General features: G+C 57.7%; 6 protein-coding genes across 6 annotated transcripts; 4 read left to right on the forward strand and 2 right to left on the reverse strand.

The window, feature by feature from the left end:
* Positions 1-134: 134 nt before the first annotated feature.
* Positions 135-624, forward strand: ACA1_174370 (uncharacterized protein; the record flags this gene model as incomplete). The annotated part of the gene is given in 2 exon segments (XM_004356623.1): positions 135-245; positions 262-624. 2 exon segments carry the CDS (start codon positions 135-137, stop codon positions 622-624), a joined length of 474 nt encoding a protein of 157 aa, XP_004356676.1.
* A 119-nt stretch (positions 625-743) lies between these two features.
* On the forward strand, positions 744-2,104 carry ACA1_174380 (ubiquinone/menaquinone biosynthesis-related protein; the record flags this gene model as incomplete). Its single annotated transcript, XM_004356624.1, has 5 exons — positions 744-1,020; positions 1,126-1,233; positions 1,706-1,793; positions 1,891-1,988; positions 2,064-2,104. 5 exons carry the CDS (start codon positions 744-746, stop codon positions 2,102-2,104), a joined length of 612 nt encoding a protein of 203 aa, XP_004356677.1.
* Positions 2,105-2,168: 64 nt separating this feature from the next.
* ACA1_174390 (uncharacterized protein) lies at positions 2,169-4,851 on the reverse strand (the record flags this gene model as incomplete). Its single annotated transcript, XM_004356625.1, has 9 exons — positions 2,169-2,789; positions 2,910-3,014; positions 3,143-3,287; positions 3,387-3,547; positions 3,654-3,752; positions 3,817-4,020; positions 4,150-4,293; positions 4,440-4,559; positions 4,705-4,851. 9 exons carry the CDS (start codon positions 4,849-4,851, stop codon positions 2,169-2,171), a joined length of 1,746 nt encoding a protein of 581 aa, XP_004356678.1.
* Positions 4,852-5,909: 1,058 nt separating this feature from the next.
* ACA1_174400 (protein kinase domain containing protein) lies at positions 5,910-9,148 on the forward strand (the record flags this gene model as incomplete). The annotated part of the gene is made up of 13 exons (XM_004356626.1): positions 5,910-5,979; positions 6,292-6,384; positions 6,406-6,479; positions 6,581-6,664; positions 6,825-7,259; positions 7,390-7,524; positions 7,605-7,733; positions 7,898-7,988; positions 8,100-8,308; positions 8,384-8,503; positions 8,601-8,687; positions 8,791-8,908; positions 9,015-9,148. The coding sequence occupies 13 exons, from the start codon at positions 5,910-5,912 to the stop codon at positions 9,146-9,148; spliced, it is 1,779 nt and encodes a 592-aa protein (XP_004356679.1).
* A 202-nt stretch (positions 9,149-9,350) lies between these two features.
* ACA1_174410 (nucleoside diphosphate kinase) lies at positions 9,351-11,683 on the reverse strand (the record flags this gene model as incomplete). Its single annotated transcript, XM_004356627.1, has 11 exons — positions 9,351-9,553; positions 9,673-9,798; positions 9,889-10,085; positions 10,180-10,246; positions 10,309-10,380; positions 10,477-10,588; positions 10,689-10,765; positions 10,844-10,964; positions 11,094-11,153; positions 11,334-11,471; positions 11,579-11,683. The coding sequence occupies 11 exons, from the start codon at positions 11,681-11,683 to the stop codon at positions 9,351-9,353; spliced, it is 1,278 nt and encodes a 425-aa protein (XP_004356680.1).
* An 824-nt stretch (positions 11,684-12,507) lies between these two features.
* On the forward strand, positions 12,508-17,159 carry ACA1_174420 (diacylglycerol kinase catalytic domain containing protein; the record flags this gene model as incomplete). The annotated part of the gene is made up of 12 exons (XM_004356628.1): positions 12,508-13,162; positions 13,410-13,510; positions 14,113-14,163; positions 14,285-14,488; positions 14,620-14,784; positions 14,916-15,125; positions 15,220-15,390; positions 15,652-15,765; positions 15,838-16,126; positions 16,316-16,668; positions 16,744-17,001; positions 17,079-17,159. 12 exons carry the CDS (start codon positions 12,508-12,510, stop codon positions 17,157-17,159), a joined length of 2,652 nt encoding a protein of 883 aa, XP_004356681.1.
* Between the last annotated feature and the right edge of the window lie 111 nt (positions 17,160-17,270).

The following is a 17,270-nucleotide window of genomic DNA, read 5'->3' on the forward strand; positions in this document are numbered from 1 at the left end:
AAGAACTGGGCTGTTCGATGAAAGAATTCCGCCAAACACATCGTTGGCGAAACACACAAAACCACACCCCGCTCTTTCTGTTATTGTCACGCTCTCTCTCTCTCTCTCTCTTCAACCGGCCCTCCAAACGCACCATGCAGTCATCGACCTTCACGTTGACGGACGCCCCGCAGGCTCCTCCCGAGGTGGTCCGGCTGAATCTGCGCAGCCAGAGCCTGTGGGAGCGCATCCAGGAGAAGGCCCGAGTCCTCGACCCGGCAGTTGCTGGCGTACTTCCACAACGAGCAAGAGAAGGTGATGCGCTCTGCCGAGAAGCGCGGCTACTACACCGATGAAGAGCTCCGTTTCCTCAACAATCTTCTGTCGAGTAAACTGGACGAGACCATGGACCGCTTCAAGAGGGACGTGAGCAGCATGTTCGCCATCACCAAGGAAGACTCGCTTGAAATCGTGGCTCTCAAGGTTGAGGTCGGCTCCAAGCTGTTGGAGTGGCTCAACAACCTGGTGGAGTGGTTGCTGGCCAAGCTGACCGCCATCTTCGAGAAGGCCAAGGAGGCCCTGGAATGGTGCTGGACCCAGGTGAAGGAGCTCTTCGGTGTCCTCTACGCAGTCCTCAAAAAATAACTTGCGATTGGCGGCGTGTTCGTTTTACAAAACGCGTTCTGAACCAGTTCCACACACAATGTCTTTTCCCCAATTTTTCTTCCTTTTTCCTTGGCTTGCTCGTCTTTGTGTTGCGGAAGATGAAGCGGAAGGTGGCGTGGGCGGGGGCGGGGCTCGTGGTGTACGCGGGGGCTGCGTGGGGCGTGTACCAGTACCTCCGGCCCTCCGGCAGTGAGTGCGCGTCGACGACGTGTGCCACCACCAACGGTGTGCCGGAGGGCGTGTGGGAGGGGCTGGCCGGAGGGTACGACGCGGCCGTGGACCGGGACGAGCGCGTGACCGGCGTCCTCAAGCGACGCGCCGCCCTCCTCTCCTCCCACGCTCGAGGCCACGTCCTCGAAATTGCCTGCGGCACCGGTACAAAATACATTTTTTTAATTTATTTTATTTTCATATTTATATTTGTTTATTTATTTCAGTTATTGATTTCATTTTACTCACTACTTTAATTGTTGTGGGCAGGGAGGAATCTGCTGTTGTATCCGATGACGCCGGAGGTGGTGCGGGTGACGGCCACCGATGCGTCGCCGGCCATGCTCGACGTCGCCCGCACCAAGCTCCTGGAGCAGGGTAATGACCACCCTTGTACTACACCCCTGCATTCGTGTACGGGCTGACGGCACGCGCGTGTGCGATATGATGTGGTGTGTTACGCTGTCGTGTGGCAGGGAGCGAGGAACAGAAGCGGCGAATCACGTTCCATCGAACGGACGCGCACGATCTCTCCAGCTTTCCTGACAACAGTTTCGACACGGCACGACGACTACCCTCATCTCTTTTTATTTTATTTTATTTATCATTTTATTTATCATTTTATTTGTGATCCGTGTGTGGCTGACCGAGGTGGGTGTGTGTCCTCGTGCCAGGTGGTTGACACCTTCGGCCTGTGTAGCTTCTCCGATCCCATCAAGGTGCTCAAGGAGATGCAGCGAGTATGTAAAAAGGGTAAGGTGTACGTGTCGTGCGTGCGTGTGCGCGTGTGCGTGCGTGTGTGTCGTCTGTTTGCCTTGCACGGTTTGACGTCTGCTGTAAATGCACTCAGACGGGAAGGCACGCATCCTGCTGCTCGAACATGGCAGACCAGAACGCCACGCGTGGCTCGCCAAATACATCGACCGCCGCGCGCCGAGGTACTGACCACCACCCCTGTGCCGCGTGTGCTGCCACTCCCTCACCACACGCGCACGCGCACACGCACACACACATTTTATCGTGGCCACTGTGCAGACATGCACATAAGTGGGGCTGTTGGTGGAATCGGGACATCAGCAAGCTCGCTGAGGAGGCCGGCTTGGTGGTTCACGAGAAGACCACATACCACCTGGGTACGCATCGTCATTCTTGAATTTGAGTGTGTTTGGTGTGGTTCTCTCACTGTGGCCCACCACACACACACACAGGCACGGGCTACATCATCATTGCATCGCCACCACCACAGTAATGTAATCTGGGTAGGGGCATCTATTCTACACTACAATAAATTACCCGAATGGTTGTTGCTGGACTCATGTGGCGAGCACGGCCGAGGCCGAGGGGGCCACGAACACCACGGGCGAAGAGTCGGCCGAGGGCTCGAGTGCGCCCAGGATCAGGCTGCGGCCCTCCTTCCGCCGGATCTTGGCGTGGAGCACATAGCGCTGCTCAACGTAGGCCGAGTGGGGCATGTTCCACGGCGGCCCGTTCGTGTCGTCCTCCTCTATTGTGAACTCCAGGTTGTGCGTCGACCGCTGGCCCTTGAGCATCTCCGCCGCGAACCACTTCTCCGGCCTCAGACCGCCCGTGGCCGACGACCCCCTCCGTCGGCCCTTCAGCTTGTCGCTGCGGTGTTGCTGCTCTTGGTCGTCGCTTTCGTTTTCGTTCTCATTTTCATTGTCTTCGTTTTCGTTTTCGTTTTCGCGGTCGAACGACCCCTCGCGCGGGGGCTTGTCGCCAGCGGCGTCGGCGTCTTCGTCGGAGGCGCGCAGTGCCATCCGCTCGCGCATGCGCTGCTTGCGGTCGTGTCGGGGCAGGGTGACGGTGGTGAACGAATCGCGCAGCACGGGCGAACGCATCTGCTCCACCGCACTCACCACCAGGAAGTGAAAGTCCATCGGCGAGTTGTTGTCCACCTCCACTTGCATTTGTATCTACACACGACACGCACGAGACACGACACACAACACGCGCGAGACACGACACACAGGAGAAGATTGTGAGTGCTGTCGTGTGCGTGTCGTGCGGTGTGTCGTGTCGTGTCGTGTCGATACCGGCTCGCCCAGGTAGAAGCCGGTCCGTTGGAGCGAGATGGTGATCTTCACCAGCCCGTTGAGGAAGGTGGTCACCGATCGCCCCGGCACGTGGCGCTGCTTGGCCTGTGGCGAGCAGCACAACAAAATTTGATGAGCGCGTGATACCAGCACACACCACATGTGTACGTGGTGCGTGTGCGATAGTGCGCGTGCGCGTGCGGTGGTGCGTGTGCGGTGGTGCGTGTGCGTACGAGGAGGGCCAGTTCGTAGCGTGGGCTGGGCAGGACGGTGAGGCGGTGTGCGTGCTTGGGCGTCCAGTAGTCGGCGTGGAGCCGCGGGTAGGCGATCACCCCGCGCAGCTTGTACGACGCCGAGTAGAAAAGCTGCTGGGCCGTCCTATCAAATGCCTCGCGCGTGAGCTGCCATCAAATAAAAGCACACACGCACACGCATGACACACAACGTGCGACACGATACGACGCGACGCGACAGTACCGACAGAAGGTGGGCGGGGTGAGGGCGGCGCGGGCGGTGACGCGGAACGGGAGTCGGTGGGTGCCGTGCTCGTACACCACCTTACGCTCGTGGCGGTGTGAGAATTGCACCCCGTCGCTCACGCACAGCGCCACATTCATGATGCTGCTCCGCACCGTTCGCTGTCGTGTGCGTGTCGCAAGTTGTGTGTGTCGTGTCGTGTGTTGTGTCGTTGTGAGCGTGGTGTGTTGGCGCTGAGCAAAGCGAAAAAAGGGGGGAGGGGCGTACCTGGTAGCGTCCCGCCCCGGAAGAGTGGAACTCCTTGCCGGACACCACCACGTAGATCCCGTGCGTCACGATCCGATTCGACGCCACGTTCAACACCACCTGGCGGCCCAGACCATATCGGTTACCATGCAACGCATACGTGTGCGTGTGCGGTGGTGCGTACTTCGCCGGAGATGGGCGGGTCGAGCGCGCCGGTGGCGGTGAAGACGGTGGTGTCGAGCCGCACCACGATGGTGTCTTTTTTGCGTTCGCCCTTGGGCACGTCGAAGGTGGCCCGGTACCGCGCCCGCCAGTCCACCTCCGCCACGGCGGCTCCCATGCCCTTCGCGTGCTCTTCGCTCCCCTCGCTTCGTTCTTCCTCGCCGTCCTGTGCTCAACCACACGCACACACCACCGCACACGCACACGCACGACGCACACACCGCACACATCGCACACACCGCACACGCCATAAGATAACGACACCATGACGCACACGCGCATGCGGGGAGCGCACGTCTGAGCTGTGTCTGGGCGAAGAGGTGGCCCCGCCGCCGTTGCTGTGAGCCGGGCCTGTGTTGCTGTTGTTGCTCATCAGCAGCGGAACGATGTCGTCATTCGTCACCAGCGCGTTCTCCAGCTTCCTCGCCTTCTTCGCCTCCTGCGCGTTGCCCGCCACCACCAGCCACCAGCCACCACCAGCCACCAGCCACCACCAGCCACCAGCCACCACCAGCCACCAGCCCCACCACGGTGAGTTTGGGCGATGATGGGGTGGATGTGAAGGTTGCGGGGAGAGCTGCGTACGAAGAAGAGGCGTCGCCAGAGGGCGGACTCGAGGGAAGCCGCGTACCACGCGCGGCACGTGCAGCCGGCTGCCGCAAGCTCGCGAGGCCCTGCCACCCACCCCAATATCGCCACCACCAACTGTTCCCCACCACCATCGGGTTAATAGTAATAATTAATTATTCTTATTGTTATTATATTCTTATATTTATTGTGAATTAATATAAAATATGTTAAAAATAATAATATATTATTATGATTTACTTCATCAATAGGAGGGAGACACCTCGGCCGGCAGCGTGTCGAAGCCGGGACCCGTGTCCTCCGGAGGTGTGTCGGGGTGCTCTGGCGGGCCGCGCTGCAGCAGCGAGGAGCGCCGCACGTAGCGTGTGACCCGCCCCAGCACCTTCCGCTTCGGCTCTTTTCCCTCCATCTTTTGTTTGTTTACATCAATAAAATAGATGTCAACATGATTTTAAAAAAATGAACGGAGTCACAAAAACAGTCTTTGGTGGCTTCACCGCCCATTTGGTTCGATGGTGAAGCGGCTGCCAAAGGGCGGCACTGCGCCAAAGAAGCAGCGGCCTAGTTCTGGCACTGGGACAAGCGGCTCTCGAAGCTGCTGGTGGGACAGGATAGACGTAGGGGAAGGTTGCGCCCTTCCTGCCTTGCAATTGAAGTGAGTCGCGATATGTCATACATGTTTGTTTGCACACATCTTCACCTCCGCATTTTTGGTTGCATGTTGCATGTTCACATATGGATGTGTTGCAGGCGTGGGGCCGATTCATTGGCTTCCAAGTGGTCCGTCGATGATCGCAGAGCGGAAGGAGCCTGTGGGCTGCCGTCAAAGCAACGTCAAACTTTTTACAGGGCTAAGGTGAGTGGCCAATGTGACCATGTGTGATCTGCCATGCGACCAACCGCGGAATGGCAGGCCCTTTAAGTGTTGCAGATGGCCCATCAATCTGTGTGAACCACCAATCCTCAATCGGGCGGTAAAGCGCTTAGGACCATTTAGCCCCCGGAGTCTGTCGCTGACGCTTCCCCTCCCTTACCGAGCGTGATCGCCCGCAGATGAAGACGCATCCCACGAGAATGCAGCACTCCACAGTGCCGCTGTACCGCCGCACACCGAACAGACCTATTTTGCGGGGATATTCGGCCCTAAATGCGGAAATTTCGGAGAGTTGCGCCTATCCTATGCGACCGCAGACAAAATGTGCCCAATTAATTTTTGGGCTCCACGGAAGAAGGAAGGAGGAAGCGTACTTTTTTGATTGATTCCTACACTCGGCCAAGCACACGACCTTGCACACGTAGACCGTGAACTTATCTCTCCTTATTATATTATATTATTGTTATTAATTTCTACACAACATGTCTCTATGTTCAGGTTCGTGCTCTCTTTCCCTTTTTTGACAATCACAAACAAAAACACCATTTTGCTCATTTCATTCATCTTTCCAGATGGAGATGACGACAGCCGCGATGTGGGATTCATCGTTCTCACATCACGCGGTCGCGTTTGGACGCTTCGGCACCTGCACCACGCCGCCAGGTACGTGCTTCCCATTCTGTCCTGTCTGCATTCTCCCGCTACTCGAATCTTATTATGAAATTCCTCCATCTCTCCATCTTTCCATCTCTTGCACTAGCGAGGAGACAAAGCTGGAGCTAGCCTGGAGTGGCCTCTACTCGACACGAGGCACACACGCACAGACCTCCTCCCACTACATGGGCTCAGCAGGTGCAGATCATTTCACATCCTGTAGACAAGCTTTCTAACAAACAGCACATCTACGCCACGTGTACGTCACGTCATGTACAACACTAACATCATCATCGTCATCGCCCTCGCTATCATCATCAGAGCTCAAGTGCTTTGGGTGCGGCTGGGCGCTGCCGGGCGGTGAGATGGGCAAGACCGACGGCGCCTGGGAGCGACACCGAGCGGCGGTCGGGCGTGCGTGCAAGTACGCCGCAGCGCGGCCCGCCAGCCAGCCCCTGGCCCAGTACGCCAGGCAGCGCGACACCCTGGCCCTCCAGCAACTGCTCCTGGTGCGCCACCACCCTCCGCCAATCTCATATTCAAATCAAAGCGTTGAGATCGTACCGCGTTGCGATGTCTGAGCTCACAATGTGTCGCGTGCCAACAACAGACGCTGGGCAAGCAGTTGCAGGCCGCCGAAAAGGCACAGGACATGGCGTCGCTCGAGAAGGTCAAGAAGAAGGTCCAGTTCGTGGTAAGGCCTCCTTCACTTTCATCATCGTGTGTCGTGTCGTGTGTGGCGTGTGTGGCGTGTCGTGTGTTGCGCGTGTGGCGTGTGTTCGATCGGTTATTGAGCAAAGTTCATAACTCTCCCGATCGATCGATGATCAATGATCAATCAACCAACCAATCAGGTGGCGATCAACAAGGAGCACATCGAGGCCGTGCCGGAACTGAAGCAGGGCTTCGCTGTGCTGGCCAAGCACCTCGTCGGGTCCGCCTACCCGCGCTCCTACTCCTCCCCCTCCGTCTCCGCCGCGACATCGTCGACATCGACGTCGCCTTCGCCCTCCTCTTCGTCCATGCTGAGCGCCGCCACACAGACCTATCTCGCCACCGCCGACTACAACTACTCACCCTCCAACTCTGCTTCCTCGTCTTCGTCTTCTTCATCATCGTCGTCGTCGTCATCTTCTTCTTCTTCTTTGCGATCATCGCCCTCTGTCTCCCCGCCCTCTTCCAATCCGTCGTCGTGGTCCACTTCGTCCATCCCCGTCACGTCCTCCGATTTCTACCCCGCCACCGACAGCAGCGGCTCCCATTCCACTCAGCAGTGGGACAATGACGACGTACGCCCGACACACGACACGCAACACTACACGACACGACACACGACACACGACACATGAAAGCTAATACTTCTTGTGTGTGTGTGTGTGTGTGTGTGTGTGTGTGTGTTGGTTGCGTTCTTTTTTGCAGTCGCTGAAGAAGCAGTTGATGGAGTATTCGTGCGACATCGCCGCAGTCGAAACCGAGACCGAGACTGAGACTGAGACCGAGCTCGAAAGCGATGCCGACACCTGCACCGACAGCGGAAGCGGAAGCGATGATTCCGTACACGACCCCGCTCCCGTTCTTTTTCGCTTTCGCTTTTCTCGATTCTCGGCTCATCACTGATTCTGAAAACTGCGCAGTTCGCGGCGGAGAGTGGCGACGGCGACGACTCGCTGCGTCGCGGGCGGCCGCGGTACAAGGAGATCGACTACCACGAACTCGCCTTCCTCGAAAAGATCGGCTCCGGCGCGTTCGGCACCGTCTGGCGGGTACGCGCGTGCGCTATTGCACTACTTACTGTGTGTGCGCTTGTGCGCGTGCGGTGGAGCGTGCCTGTGTGTGTGTGTGTGCGTGTGTGTGTGTGTGTGTGTGTGTGTGTGTGTGTGGCTGACGTTGCCCGTGCTCGACCCAGGGGGAGTGGCGGGGAGGGCAGGTGGCCATCAAGATCCTGCACGACAGCGACGTCTTCAACCGGCAGGTGCTCCACGAGTTCCGACGCGAGGCCGAAACCATGCACGTCGTCGGTACAGCCGCACCCCATCCGCCACACACTGCCTCCGTGTGTGTGTGTGTGTGTGTGTGTGTGTGTGTGTGGTGTGTCGTTGCACGCACGCTCACCGATGACGCACGCGCAGGAAACCACCCGTGCGTGGTCAAGTTCATCGGCGTGTGCACGAAGCAGGGCCACTTCTGCATCGTGTCCGAGTTCTGCACGAAGGGCAGCCTCGAACGACTCGTCCGCGGGAACAACCGCGCCTCCATTCCCCTCCGCACCATCGTGCAAATGGCCCGCGATGCCGCCGCCGGCATTCTCCATCTACACTGCGAGTCGGTCATCCATAGGGTACGACACGCACACGCACACGCACACGCACAGTGTTGAATCATCAATTAATTTCGTTTGGTGGGCAACCGACAGGACATTGCGGCGCGCAACATCATGATCGGGGACAACTACTCGGCGCACGTGGGCGACTTTGGGTTTGCGCGCGTGAAGGACAAGAACGCATCCTCCGCCTTCACTTCCACCATCGGACCCGTACGTCGCCTGCCACACACACGACACACGACACACACGACACGACACGACACGACACAACGAGCGCACGTGCTGATTGGGGGGGGAGGGAGTGCAGGCCAAGTACATGGCGCCCGAGGCCATCAAAGAGAAGAAGTACTCGGAAAAGTCGGACGCCTTCAGCTTCGGTGTGCTGCTTTGGGAGGTACGGCGTCGCACACGCAACACGAACGCGCGCGCTTGCACCGCACGCACGTTCCATTATAATTAATAATTTATAATAATAATCTAACCGCTGACAACAACAGATGGTGACGGGCAAGGAGCCGTGGGAAGACCAGAAGTCGTTGGTGGAGATCGCCATCGGCGTGTCCTCTCGAGGCTGGCGGCTGCCCATCCCCGACAACTGCCCCCCACAACTTGCCGGTACGACACACCTCACACCGCACACACCGCACACACCGCACACACCGCACACACCGCACACACACAACGAAGCGTGGTTTTGATGTTGGCCTCTCTGTGTGCGCAGATCTGATGCATCGGTGCTGGGCGACGGATCCCAAGGAGCGGCCGGACTTCCGCGCCATCCACCGAACGCTCAGCAACTTCCTCCTCGCCCTGCCCGCGCCCTCGTCACCTTCATCACCATCGTCATCTCCATGAACGGTGCAGCGGTTGTAAATATTCCCCCCTCCCCAACCAATGTATCTAGCCTCTTTCATTTCTCTAGCATGTCAAATACAATCTTGTTGCCACTATGTAGATATATGTTATGGCAATACATCATCAACATGTTGGGGGAATCTATCCAGCACCAACCATCACTTGATGATGATGATGTTCTGTAAACGCTGGGGAGAGGGGCTCACTGGCGGGAAAGCGGAGCCGAGGAGGCGTGGAGCCACTCGAGGATGACGGCCTTCTCCTCGGAGGGCTCGTCGCCCATGAGGCCCACGATCCGACGCTCCCGCAGCGCCCCCTCCGGGCTGTCCGACGCGTGCGCCCCGTTCCGCATGAGGTCGTGTCCGTAGTCGCTGCGGATCGTGCCCGCTCGCGCCTTCTTCGGGTCTGACTCGCCACCAAGCAGGCCACCCGGTCAGAACACACGACACACGACACGCGCCTTAGCGACGCACGACACACGACACACGACACGCGCCGAGCGGAGGAAAAAGAGGAGTCTATACCGGTGACTCCCAGCTTGGAGCGGATGATCTCGATGGCGTTGTCGCCGCGGTAGAGGAGAGCGAAGCACTTGGCCGGACCGGGCTTTCGGAACAGCTCGTCCGTCTTGGCGTCGTCCGGGTGCACTCCTGCCCCATCCCCGCATTATGTTAGTGACTTTCGCGCGTGCGGTGGTGCGTGTGTGCGGTGGTGCGTGTGGCGTGTGGTGCGTGCGGTACCGGTCATGTAGTGGATGATTTTGGCGACCTCGCAGCGTGCGTGTCGGTTGATGACAACGTCGGCCATCTTGGCGTAGTCCTGGTCTGTCACCTCGTACTCGAACGCCGACGCCAGCCGCTGCTTCATGGCCTCCTCCAGGTTGGGCTTGAGCTTCTTCACGAACACGTTCTCCAGAAACCCGTAGAACTCCATTCCCCTCCGCACGCTGCCCAACTCACCGTGTCATCCGCCGCACACACCGCACACACCGCACTCGCAGCACACACCGCACACCGCACGCACAGTGGTACCTCATACAGAAGACGCGCGCGCCGATGAGCTGCAGGCCGGTGGTGCCGAACAGGTCGATGATGTGCCCTGGTGGAGCCGGTGACGGTGAGGTCTCTCTCTTCGCGAGGATTGTGCGGGCGCGAGGGTACCGGGCAGAGATGAGGGCCGCTCCAGGTTGTCGGGCTTGATCATCACCAGGCCCGTCTGCTTTGCCCATCCGACTAATGCGCGTGTCGTTGGTCGTGTCGTTGGTGAGTGTGTGCGTGTGCGACGGTTGGTGGCTGTTGTGTGTGGGTCGTTGGGGAGGGGCAAGGTACGGGGCTGGTTCCTCTCCTCGGCATTGATGGTGCGGAGGGCGTGGTCCGAGTCCAGGTACTTGGCCAGCACCTCCAGGCAGCGCCGGTTCGACTCATCGCTCGGCGGCACCACCTGCCATCGCGCCCACACGCACACGCACACCCGTGGCCAACCAACCGAGTCAGTAGTCGCCCTCTTAACATGTTTTTTGCTGGTTTCTGGTGGTTCGTACGACGGCCGGCTGGAAGAGATTGATCTTGCCCGTCCGGTCCTTGAAGTAGTCGCCGTAGGTGCCACGGATGGTCTTGCCTGCGCGCGAAGCAAAGCGTGTGGGCGTTGGGGAGGGGGACAACGAAGAGCGAAGAACGAAGAACGAAGGAGAGGTACCAAAGTCGTTGGGGTTGGGCACGTTGGCGCCCACGACGTCGGCGAGGACCTGGCGGGTCTGGGCGCCGCCGGCAAAAAGGAGCAGCATCGTGTGGTTGGCCACCCCGCTCTCCTTCAGCTCCTGCCCAGCACACGCATTGGACCACCACCGCGTGTTAGGCCAGGTCGCGTTCCACGCGCACCACAAAAGCGCACGGCACACGACACACGACACACACCACACGTGCATAACCGCACACGCCTGTCTTACCTCTTCACCAAAGATCGTGGGGTACGCCTTGAGAAAAGTGTCCTCGTAGGGATCGATCACCTGGACCACCGCACACGCACCACCGCACACCGCACACCGCACACGCACCACCGCACACGCATCCGAGATGTTTGAGACGTTTGTTTGATATGGCGTGAAGCGGGAAGTAGAGGTGATGGTGGCTGGTGGCTGCTGGTGGTGGTGGTGAAGAGGAGGAGGACGAGGAGGGAGGAGGCGTACGCCGTCTTCGTGGGCGGCGCGTTGCATCTCGAGGAAGAACTCGTCGGTGAGCTTGGCGGAGGGACGCAGCATGCGCGCGCCCACGAACTGCAGCTCGGGCGTGGCCAGCAGCCGAGCGATGATCCCGCCCGTCAAGCTCTTGGCCAAACTGCACGACACGACACACGACACACGACCCAACGACACACGACACTACTCGTTAGTTGAACCAAAAGAAAAAGAAGAGACGAAAAAACAGGGGGAACGTGCCTCTTGGGGGTGATGAGGGCGAAGGACAGCTGCTCGCCCTGGCGCACGCGGTGGATGGACGTGTGCCGCTTCTGAACGCGGACCAGTACCAACCCCCACATGTCAGTCGCATACAAACTCAGCCACGACGGACTACTCGAGCGTTTAGCGACGCAGCAAATGATTGGAAAATGAAGAGGGGGGGGTCTCACCTGGTGTGAGGAGTTGTGGGCCGAGGGGAACACGAGTGCGGCGGTGCTGGGGCCTCCAGTGGCGCGCCCGAGTGCGTGGCCCGACAGAAGTGCGGTTGGACGCTGGCAAGGTAACCACCTGGCAGTCCTCATGAGGTGGTGGCGGGCGCTAGTAGCTGGTTGGGGGTGCTTGTGGGTGAGCGACGAAATGGAGAGGCCCTTGATAGTCACCGATGACCAGGGAAGATAGGGGCGGATGGTGGCGAGGGTCCCACCACGCCAAACTGTCCGTTCGAATAGAAGAGAACCGGCGATGGTGGGTTTTGCCCCAAGTTTCGGTGACCAACGACGAAACGACACATATTGAAAAAATTTGAACAATGTTACCGTTGAGACATTGCTTGAAGGTGGATGGGCAACGCAAACAGCACCCTGGTCGTGACTCCCCTACCACCTCTCCTGGCAAGTAGTACATACAGATGAACAACCAGGAACACTCAAAATTGGTAAAAACCTGGTGCAAGAACAGCTCGGCAGAACAAGCCAACGCCAAATCCAACCACCTTTCCGATTTTCCGCCCGGACTTCAAATAAAATCTTTTGAATTCCGTAACGGTAGCCGTTTGCTTGGGCGGCGCGGACGTGAATTTCGAACTATGGGCAGGGGTCTCCGGCCAACAAGAAGCTGGGGAGTTCGTAGCTGGTGTAGCACATCTGCAGCCAGCCACAAGGTGTCATCTGATTGACTGGCCGGCATGGAGCCTTCTTCCTCTGACCCTGCGACCACTGCGCTGCTAGCACCTTCATCGCCGGGCACAGACGCTCCTCAGGATAAATCGAACGGTAGCGATTTGATTCAAATTGATCGCGAAGAAGGCGCGACTGGTGGTGAGGATCGATTGAGCGAGGAGGAAGAGAGCGGTCATAGAATTTGCGAGGGGGACGCAGTTAAGAACGAAGAGGAGGATTTGATCAAACAAAATCTGGGCGAGCATCACCACGCCGAGAAGACGACTCATCCGGCTGATTCGTCTTCCGCCTCCACAGCCCCCACTCCTTTGGTCGAGGTGGATTGGGATCTGCTGACAACGGGAGAATCGGCACCCTTGGTCGCCTCTACGTCATCTTCTACACATCCCGTGGACGTGCGTTCTCACAACAAGGGCAAAGAGAAGGAATATCAGATGGATGGACACGGTGGTGAAGTACTAGTGGCATCGCCGCGCCCTGCGTCGCCGCCGCTCGACGTGGTGGCACCCGCCTTCCGCGTGCGATTGGACAGCCGCGAGCTGGCATCGAGCGACATCGTCGTGGAGGAGACGTCTTCGCCTTCGACCCTCTCCTCGATGGCCCTGCTCGAGGAGAAGAGGAAGCAGCAGCGCCACACCGCGACGCATTTGCCCCGACAAGGTGCCCTCTCATCATCATCTGTTCTTTCTTTATTTTATTTTTCTTTATTTTTTAAAACATTTTCATTTCTTTTTTTTTAGATTATTTATTATTTATTTTACTTGCGCGAGCGGGGTGCGAAAATTCGGTGGCATCAGAGTATCTCCCCCTAGGCTCTTGTTGCGGGCCGTTCGTCGTTGCGAGGCTGTGCTCACGCGTGCTCACCTCCTTGAGGCTCATCGGGGCTAATAATTCACTTCTTCCGCAGGCCACCACCTTGGCAGCGGTGACGCCGAGCCCGAAGAACACGCCGATGGTGCTACTCACGGAACTCAGCAGCGACAGAGGTCCTACTCGCTCTCCGACCCGGTACGCACACGACCGCACACAGTCCCTTGTTTGGTGGGGGTTGATCGTAGGGATTGTGGCGCGAAAGCCTCGACCGGTCGCGTGTTTGGCGCCCAAAAGTTGCGGGCACGGCCGCGAGGAGAAGATGGTGATGATCACCCGCGTGCCCCAATGATTGGGCCGCAATAATCTCCTCGCTCGTGAGTGGTGCGATCCGTAGAATTTTGTCTATCCCCGCTCTCTTTGGTGGAAAGACCGTTGGAACCTCTGCGGCAAACAAATCGCGCCCGGCCGAGGCGCACAAATCGCTGCGTAACGGCGACTTCTGCTCTCTTCGCCTAAAGTCATTAGACACAAATTAACTCGACACAAGCAAGAAGCACACACCGCACACGAGCCGGAGGAGAGAAAAGAGGAGGAGAAGATAGATTTAAATATTTTACATCTATCTTCGTTGTACTCCTTTACTTTTTACACACTTATTGTTGTTTATGAAGACCATCAAGCCGGCGACCACAAGTTTATCCAAAAACAGCCTCAAGCTGGACTCGACGCGACACCGCATAATTATTTATTTTATTTATTTATTCATCCTCTGCACCATGAACGCACTGTGCACCGAGGAGGAGTTCTGCGACCTCTGGGAGAGAATTGATAATCTAAACCGGAAAAAGGTAATTAAAAAAATTATTATTATTATTTATGACGGTCACGGAATTACTCGGCATTATTCTTTTATTCTTTTTACACATTCTCGGCTCACCATCACTTCTCGTCTCTCCGGTGGGAATGCAGCACAAGAAGGAGGACGGAGCGCACTACTTCTACCCGACGAGCTTCGCGCGGACGACGGCCTGCAACGTGTGCCACAAGCCCCTGCGCGGCCTCGCCAGGCAGGGCCTGGCCTGCAGCATCTGCCAGTACGCGGTGCACTACAGCTGCGAGGAGAAGTCCGAGCACTGCTGCCCCATCACCTACTCCCGGCCCTCCTCTCTCGAGGTACGATCGTCCACACACACACACACACACACACACACACACACACCACACACACAAACAACAACAACAACAACAACAACACTCTGCGTCGTGTGCGCTCATGCGTCGTGTGTCGTGTGTCGTGTGCGTAGAAAATGAAGCAAATGGAGCACGCATGGATCGAGGGCAACGTGGAGGCCGGGACGGAGTGCCGGGCGTGCAAGAAGGAAATCCTCGCGCTCGACCCCATGGCCGCCTCCCGCTGCTTCTGGTGCGGCGGTGCCGCCCACAACGGGTGCAAGGAAAACACACTCAAGGTAGACCACCTCAACCACTGGCGCATAGTGTTCATTTATTATTATTAACGAATTTACATATTTTATATATTATTTATTATTATTGCTATTATTTAATTTAAATTAAATTAAATTTGTTGTTTGGTGCGCAGTGCGACATGGGTCCGCACAAGGACTTCAAGCTGCCGCCCTACGCGCTGTTCAAGCACCGGCTGCCCAACGGCGAGGAGAAGTGGCAGATCGAGCCCTCCCTGCTGCCCGAGGGCTGCGTGCCCTACCTCGTCTTCGTCAACAAGAAGGCCGGCGGCCAGCAGGGCAAGCTCGTCTTGAAGAGCATGCTCTCCCTCTTCAACCCTCACCAGGTACGCTGCTCCCATTTTATGTTAATTTATAGTTTATTAAATTATTATGTAAAACTGTATTTATTTATTTAATTAATGTGGTGGTTGGGCGCAGGTGTTTGATCTGAGCCAGGGCGGACCGATGCCGGGCCTCCGCATGTTCTTCCCGCTGGCGCGGCGCGGGCCGGGTTTCCGCATCATGGTCTGCGGCGGTGACGGCACCGTCAACTGGGTCTGCCAGACTCTCGCTCGCGTCAAGTTCCCGCGACCCGAATTCGCTCCACCCGTACGATCCCCCTCGCCGTGTTCACACGACACACGACACACGACACACGACACACGACACACGACACACGACACACGACACACGACACACGACACACGACACACGACACACGACACACGACACACGACACACGACACACGACACACGACACACGACACACGACACACGACACACGACACACGACACACGACACACGACACACGACACACGACACACACGAGTCCTCACCGCCGTCTCTTTGCTGTTGTGGCGGTGGTGAAGATTGCGCTGCTTCCGCTGGGCACGGGTAACGACTTGAGCGGATACCTGGGATGGGGCGTCGGCTACACCGGCGGCGATCTCAACGACTACCTCTTCCAGCTCCACAACACCGAGGTTCGCCGCCACACCACCCACACGCCACACACGCCACAGCTAACTTTCACCGTGGTGATGTCGATTGGGCAGATTGTGAAGCTGGATCGGTGGAAGTCGACGATCGCCAACTTTTCGCAGCCGGACGGGCGCGAGGACTCGGGCGCGGGGCTGAGGCCCATCGACGCGCCCGCGCCCAAGAATGTGAAGAAGCTCACCTCGCAGCCCTCGGCCGCGTCTCTGGTCGAGTGCCCCACGCCCGTGGCGACCATCTCCAACATCATGTCCTCCCTGTGGCCCTCGTCCGACTCGCTCGGCGACACCGGCGACAAGCGACGCGCGCTGGTCCAGGACGACAGCGACAGCCACCACGGCGGCGAAGGTACGCGCCTCGCTCCCAGCATTCTCGCTTACGAAGGTCGGTCCACCAAACTTTTCATATATCTATATCTTCTATATACATACGTACTCTTTTACATGCCTATATATCGATTCTCTACAGCATATAAGATGTAGCTTGTTGCTGTGTAGTGTTTTTATTGACTATATATATATATATCGTATATTGCAGAGCTGCAGCAGAACCAGGATGTGGATGAAGACGACGGCATGCCGGCGTCGAAGGAGGTGCACTACGATGACGACGACTTTGAGCTGGAGGAGGAGGACGAGATGGTGAGCGGGGCGGAGGTCAAGAGCTTCCACCACTCGTTCTCGATCGGCGTCGACGCCAAGATCACGTGGAACTTCCACTGCGCGCGCGAGGCCAACCCGGAGAACTTCACCTCGCGGGGCATGAACAAGTTCAAGTACTTCACCCAGGGCGTCTCGTCCATCATCGACGGCGGCTGCAAGGGCCTCGCCCAGGCCATCGAGTTCATTGAAATCGACGGACGCCTCATCTGGGGCGACGATCTCCCCCAGGTATGCACACACACACACCGTACGACGCACGACACGCATGCCACGCGCGGTGCTGACTTTGCCGCACACGCGCAGGCGATCGAATCGCTCATATTCGGCAATATTCCGGCCTACGCGGACGGTACGGATCTGTGGGCCAAGCCCACCGGCGACTACAAGCCGCAGCGGGTGGACGACAAGGTGGTCGAGGTGATCGCGCACAAGGGCTCCATCCACCTGGTGCAGATCAAGGCCGGCGTGTCGAAGGCGTACCAGTTGGGACAGGGTCGCCGCATCAAGATGCAGACGCGCGACGTCCTCCCCATGCAGCTCGACGGCGAGCCCTGGCTCCAGGTACGTGCGAGTCGTGTGTCGTGCCGGTGCCATGTCGTGTGTCATGTGTTGTGTGGCTCACGCTTTTGTGTGCAAAGGGTCCGGCGCTGATCCAGATCGAGCACAGGAACCAGGTGTCGATGATTGTACCAAAGAACCGAAAGAACAAGAGTGCATGAACCAACTTGTAACCAATCGATCGCATTCATAAACCACTTCGTTCTTTCTTCCACTCCAACCCTGTCTTTTCGCCTCGCACGCCATTTTTAATTGCGATTAAATACTATTTT

This window comes from Acanthamoeba castellanii (assembly GCF_000313135.1).
Source record: "Acanthamoeba castellanii str. Neff unplaced genomic scaffold scf7180000084741, whole genome shotgun sequence".
NCBI classification, from domain to species: Eukaryota; Discosea; order Longamoebia; family Acanthamoebidae; genus Acanthamoeba; species Acanthamoeba castellanii.